Here is a 5,500-nt window from a genome sequence, read left to right as displayed (position 1 = left end):
GAGAGATGCACATGAAATATTAGGTGGCAGAGGGCAAATTGAACTTATTTTTAAACATGTGCCCTTACGTGTGTTTGTGGGAAGCAGAATATGGCTTAGAACTTAATCTCTGGAGCCCGGAAGCCTGTGGCTGAGCCGACGTCACCACCTTCTCCCCGTGTGTGATAACCCTCGGGCCTCAGTTTCCTCGGTGGTAAGAGCAGGTTAATGACACGTCTCCCGCACAGGCCTGTGGGAGCTCGTGAGGAGATGACTCGCGGAAGGTGCTGGAGCTGCCCGCTGCGCTGTGCCATGACACCGTGAGTGTGAGCGTGATCCACCTGCGCGCGGAGAATACCGGGGAAGGAAACCCCACGCTGGCCTCCACGGGGACCTCAGGGGGCGGGGCTGGACCGAGTGGACACAGGTGATTAACGTTTCCCGTCGATTCGACTACTCACAGCCGGCACGTGATACTTTTGTAATCTGTTTAATCCACTGAAGCAGAAGGAAAGGAGGGAGAACAAACTGGGCCGTCCGCCCTGAGCGCACCAGGTGCTGAGGAGGCAGGAGGAACGCCCGGGCAGGGCAGGGGCCCCAGGAAAGCCTTCTGCCCCAACAGCTGACCCCAAGCCCCTGAGTGGCCCTGGGCAGATGGCTGTCCCTCTCTGAACCTCAGTCCCCTCCTGTGCACAATGGAGCTGCCAGTGGCCCCCACGGAAAGCACGTGGCTCACACCAAGGGCAGGTCTCAGTCCCTGTCCCGGGGCGCTTGTGGGGCAGCAGGAGCCGACGTCTCAGTGCTCCACCCTTTCAGCCCATTTGATCCCACACCGACCTGCGAGTCAGGGACTTTCCATTATCCTCCCATTTTGCAGTGGGGAAACTGAGGCACAGATTGGTTAGGTCACTGGCCCCAGCTCACACCCTAGAATGGGGCCGGAATTCAGTCCCAGGCAGCCCGGCCCTGAATCAGGCTCCGACCACCAGGTGCCACCATCTCCCACGTCTCAGCACCGACGTCCCCTCTCTGGGCCTCAGACTCCCCAACCGTGGAGCGGGCTTCCCAGGGCTCGGCTCTGCAGTCTGCTCAAAGAGTTAGGGACATGGCGTTGGGACCTGGGAGGAGAGTTTAAAACCGGGACTCTGGTGACCTCAGTCCCCGTGGGCGGAGGGAGATGAGGCCCGGCCCTTTCTCTGCTGTGAGGTTCCTGTTGCCAGAGGCCGCCCGGGGGCAGGGATCCAGGCGCTGGTCGGCCAGAAACCGCAGGGTGGGCGCCCAGGGGCCTGTGTGCACCAACCCCACCCCCGCTGATGGCTGGATGAGGGGCACCCGACTTTGTCGTGGGCTCCCCCGCCCCACCTCACCTGGACCAACCACACCGCATCCGCTTGCGGTCCTGCCAGAGGAGGAAGCAGATTCTTGGGTCCACTATGACCTGTCCGGGAAGTCCTGCCAGGGTGTGAAGCAAGGCCTTTCCTGCCGCTCCGCCCCAGCATATAAAGGCGGCCTGGCCAACCGCGAGCTCCTAGACGTCCCTGTGCACCCCGCCAGCCATGTCTCTCCGCTGCGCTCTGCTCGCCTGGGCCCTGTTCACCCTCCTCAGACACGGAGCGGCTCAAAAAGCTTCGGACTGCTGTGGCCCCATCGTGCCCCGGAGAGAGTGGAGGGGCCTGGCGTCCAACTGCGACCGGAAGCTAAGCCTGCCCAAGAGCTACGTGGTGGTGTCACACACGGCGGGCAGCCCCTGCGACACACCGGACTCCTGCCTGAAGCAGGTCCAGAACGTGCAGAACTACCACAAGGGGACTCTGGGCTGGTGCGACGTGGCCTACAAGTGAGTGCGGAGGGGAGGCCGGAGGAGGGGAAGGTGTGCAGGCCCCGGAGACACGGGGGACCCGTTCTAGAGCCGCCGGGCTGACGCCCCCGGCAGCTTCGTTTCTCCGGGGTCACCGCCTAGGGCTGGGCACGTGCAGGCAGCACGAAAATGCTGGAGGAGGGGAAGGGGCTGACGGCCAGCTCTGCTCCCCGGGGAAGGACAGACTTTGCCAACACGCACCAAGGTGCCCTCCACCCTGGAGTCCCGTTAGACTGTCTGCGCCTGTGCTGGGAGGCAGACAGCAGGCTGGGTGAGCGCGGGGCTGGGTCCCTGTCCCAGCTCCCCTGCTGACGGCGGAGACCCAGGCCGGTCACTCAGCCTCTGAGCTGCAGTGTCCTCCTCCTGTGCACAGTCAGCGGATGGTGCCCACGTGATCGCCAACCGCCACTGCGGGCAAGACTCCTAGGACACCGCCTGGCACAGAGTCTGGGCCCCAGATGCACGGACTATTGCCATTGGCACCTTCTATGTGTCAGGCCGAGTGCCGGATGCTGGCATGGGGACACAGCCTCGAACGGTAGGAATGCAGCCCAAAGGGATTTCAACACCAGCAGGCAGAAACAAGCAGAGTCAACCGGATGGATTCACAGGGTGACAGGAGTGACAATAAAAAGGAAGAGGATGGGGGAGCTGAGGGAAGAGTGCAGTGAGCTGGGGGCACAGCGGGGCAAAGGCCCTGAGGCTGAGGGACAGAGGCCAGGATGGCTGGAGGAGGCTGGGAGAAGGGATAGCATGAGGAGGGGTCAGAGGGCGTAGTGGGGCATGGGGAGGACATGGCTCTGCACTGGGAAGGCGGGAGGGACGGGAGCCCAGCAGTGGAAGGAGCACCCTCATGAAGTCAGCAGAGCCAAGCCTGTGCCGCAGCCTCTGACCTCAGTCGTGTCACAGAAAAGCAGACAAGTCAGCACTCAGGTTTTAGGACTCAAGAGTCTGACTCTAACGTTCTGAATGCCCTCACTCGTCACATCACATCCTCTCTGAGCCTCAGTTTCCTCACCTGTAGAATGAGCCCCTGACCGTGCCTCCTGCTGTGGGGCTGAGGTTTCGGGGAGATGCCTCCGTGAAGAAATGCACAGGGAGCAGAGATGCCTTCCAGGGGCTGCGGCTGTAGCAGGGCGGTGACCACCCAGTCCGGGGGGGTGGGGGAGGCGGGGCGGGGCTGGGGACATCACTGTGGCATTTCTAGTCTCTTCACAGCCAGATTCTGAGAGTCTGGCTTCTGAAGTGGCAGGTTCAGGACCCAGAGGGGAAAGTTCCGACATTCTGTGCATCACTGGGGACCCTGGGGGCCGAGGGCTGGGGAAGCAGACACTGCGGCTCACGTGCTGCTCCTCTGGCTCATCCACATGCCAGGCAGACTCGCTCCACCGAGACCAGGGGGACGAGGGGTCTTAAGGATCGCCTGCTGGGACTGGAAAGCTCACAGGCGGATGCTGGGGCTCCAGGGTCTGGTCTGCTTGTGGTGCCAGCCCTTGAGTCCCTGATCCCGTCACTCAGGGGACTCCAGCACGGAGCAGGAAGCAGGAAGGGGCTCAGGTGACGGTGGAAGAGCTCCTTGTTGGCGAGTTCTGAGAGGCAGGGGTCATGGGGCGTGACCTCGGGCAAATCACTTCTCTTCCTACGTCTCTGCTTCCTCAGCTTAAAGTGGGGATGACACAGGGCCTGCCTCGGAGGACCGCATGTGAGGACTCATCGAGAGCAGGACAGATTCTCCAGGGAGGCAGGAGAGAGCAAGGAGTCAGACCGTGTGGGTGGGAGTCACGGGGACCTGGGTGAAAATCCTGACTCTGCCCCTGACCCGCTGTGTGACCGTGGGCAGCTCTGCACCTCTCTGATTCTCCATCCGCAGAATAGAGGCAGTAGTGACTCAGGGTTGCTGAGTGGAGGAGGGACAGGGGCTCCTTCCCCAGGAAACCCCTCCTCACTCCTCAACCCCCCACCCCACAGCTTCCTGATCGGAGAAGATGGGCTTGTGTATGAGGGCCGGGGCTGGGACACTCAGGGCGCCCACGCAGGAGGAGGCTGGAACTCCAAGTCCATCGGCATCAGCTTCATGGGTAACTACATGGGTAAGTGACTGTCCAGCCGTCGGGACAGGCGCGGACATGGGCCTGGGGGACCGCAGGGCGTGGTGGGTGGTGGTTCAGAGGCTCTGCCACCTACAAGCTCTGTGACCTCGGGCTAGTGACCTGCTTTTCGGAGCCTCATTGTCCCCTCTGGACATGACCGTTTCCAGCCCGCGGTCCTGGGGAGGATTCGGTCATCTGTACCAGGGTCTTGGGTCCGTCCACGGCCCCGAAGGAGCACAGGGTGAATGGCCGCTGCCCTGTGGGCAGGAGCCCGAGGTCTGGAGCTGAGAAAGGAGGCTCAGCAAGGATCTTGACAGCCGACCCTTGCTGAGGGCTTCCTCTGTGCACAAAGTGACATGTTATCGTCCCACAGCCCTGGGGCCAGCTGCCATGATTCTGTCCTGTCACAGTGAGGAAACTGAGGCACAGAGAGGTGGAGCCACGGCTAGGGAGTGGCAGAGACCGATCTGGGCCCCAGAGGGCCAGCTGGGAGGGCACCATGGGAACCACTGCCCCCTGGACCTCTGCTTGTCCAGGGCCCAGCCTGACTCCTGCCTCTGCCTCCCCAGATCGGGCACCCCCGCAACGAGCCCTCAGGGCAGCCCAGAGTCTGCTGGCTTGTGGCGTGGCTCGGGGCGCCCTGAGGACCAACTATGAGGTCAAAGGACACCGGGACGTGCAGGACACACTCTCTCCAGGTGACCGGCTCTATGAAATCATCCAGACTTGGCCACACTACCGATACTGAGGCCCTGCCTGCCCACTCCAGTCAGAAACCCCCTGCCTCCCCCTCCAATAAAGATGCACTCACTGTGACCCTGTGTCCTGCCACCTGCCTCCCTTCCTCTCTGCCTCCCTCATGACCCAACCACTCCCCCAGCTCCCAGCACTCTGTCCTCCCTGGTGCCCAGAACCCAGAGACCCAAACCATGAACCAAGACCCCCGAGATCCCAGCTCAGAAGCCACGTCACAGCTCAGAACCCAGAGGTTTCCGGGCAGAGGGCAGAAATCAGCACCAAGTCGACCCACGAGTCACTCACAGCAGGTCGGGGTCCCCTGGGGCAATGAACCCTGCTGCAAACACCTCCTCTCCACCACACAGCCAACGACGTCTGTGCCTCTCTGCATGGACTCCTTTGGGGACGGGCTGCTCACTACCATTGCTCCCCACTCTCATTGCTTTAGGGAGGTCGGGACTTCTTCCTGAGCCTGAACCCCAAGCTGCCTCCCAGGCACAGACGGGCCCAGAAACACACACAGGTCCCAATGCCACCCGCACCCATTCCCCACACCTCCCTCTCCTCCGCCACCCTTAGTCATAAGCTGAGGGATCCCAAAGGAGAGTTTATTTACAAAATGCACCTACCCCTCCCCCCCAGCAGGCAACGCAGGGGGAGGGGGCGGGGTCAGGGCCTCCAGTCTGAGACCCGGAGCGGACGGGCGGGGCCTGGGCGGGGCCGGAAGGACGCAGGCCCCGCCCCCACGCCGTCTCCCGGGGGATGGAGATGCAGAGGCCGGCTCCCCTACCCGGTCACGACCGCGTGTTCAGCCGGCTCATGTATTCCTGCAAGG

General features: G+C 62.5%; 1 protein-coding gene and 1 long non-coding RNA gene across 2 annotated transcripts; one reads left to right on the top strand and one right to left on the bottom strand.

The window, feature by feature from the left end:
- Positions 1–926: 926 nt before the first annotated feature.
- LOC138915736 (uncharacterized) lies at positions 927–2,980 on the bottom strand. The gene is made up of 3 exons (XR_011421916.1): positions 2,856–2,980; positions 1,347–1,431; positions 927–1,064 (listed from the first exon to the last, which is right to left on the bottom strand). It is a non-coding gene; the product is annotated as an uncharacterized lncRNA (long non-coding RNA).
- On the top strand, positions 1,466–4,743 carry LOC138915734 (peptidoglycan recognition protein 1-like). Its single transcript, XM_070223066.1, has 3 exons — positions 1,466–1,816; positions 3,806–3,927; positions 4,497–4,743. The coding sequence occupies exons 1-3, from the start codon at positions 1,536–1,538 to the stop codon at positions 4,673–4,675; spliced, it is 582 nt and encodes a 193-aa protein (XP_070079167.1). The 5' UTR covers positions 1,466–1,535; the 3' UTR covers positions 4,676–4,743.
- The last annotated feature ends 757 nt before the right edge of the window (positions 4,744–5,500 follow it).

The sequence above is a fragment of the Equus caballus genome, chromosome 10, assembly GCF_041296265.1.
Source record: "Equus caballus isolate H_3958 breed thoroughbred chromosome 10, TB-T2T, whole genome shotgun sequence".
NCBI lineage: Eukaryota > Metazoa > Chordata > Mammalia > Perissodactyla > Equidae > Equus > Equus caballus.
The sequence above is the reverse complement of the archived record's forward strand: the minus strand, read 5'-3'. Positions and strand labels throughout refer to the sequence as shown.

Excerpts from the sequence above, each read along its gene's own strand:
- LOC138915734 (XM_070223066.1), top strand. The coding sequence starts at position 1,536 with ATGTCTCTCCGCTGCGCTCTGCTCGCCTGGGCCCTGTTCACCCTCCTC. Across the intron at positions 1,817-3,805 it reads TGGTGCGACGTGGCCTACAA|CTTCCTGATCGGAGAAGATG; the intron begins GTGAGTGCGGAG and ends CCCACCCCACAG. Across the intron at positions 3,928-4,496 it reads CTTCATGGGTAACTACATGG|ATCGGGCACCCCCGCAACGA; the intron begins GTAAGTGACTGT and ends CTGCCTCCCCAG.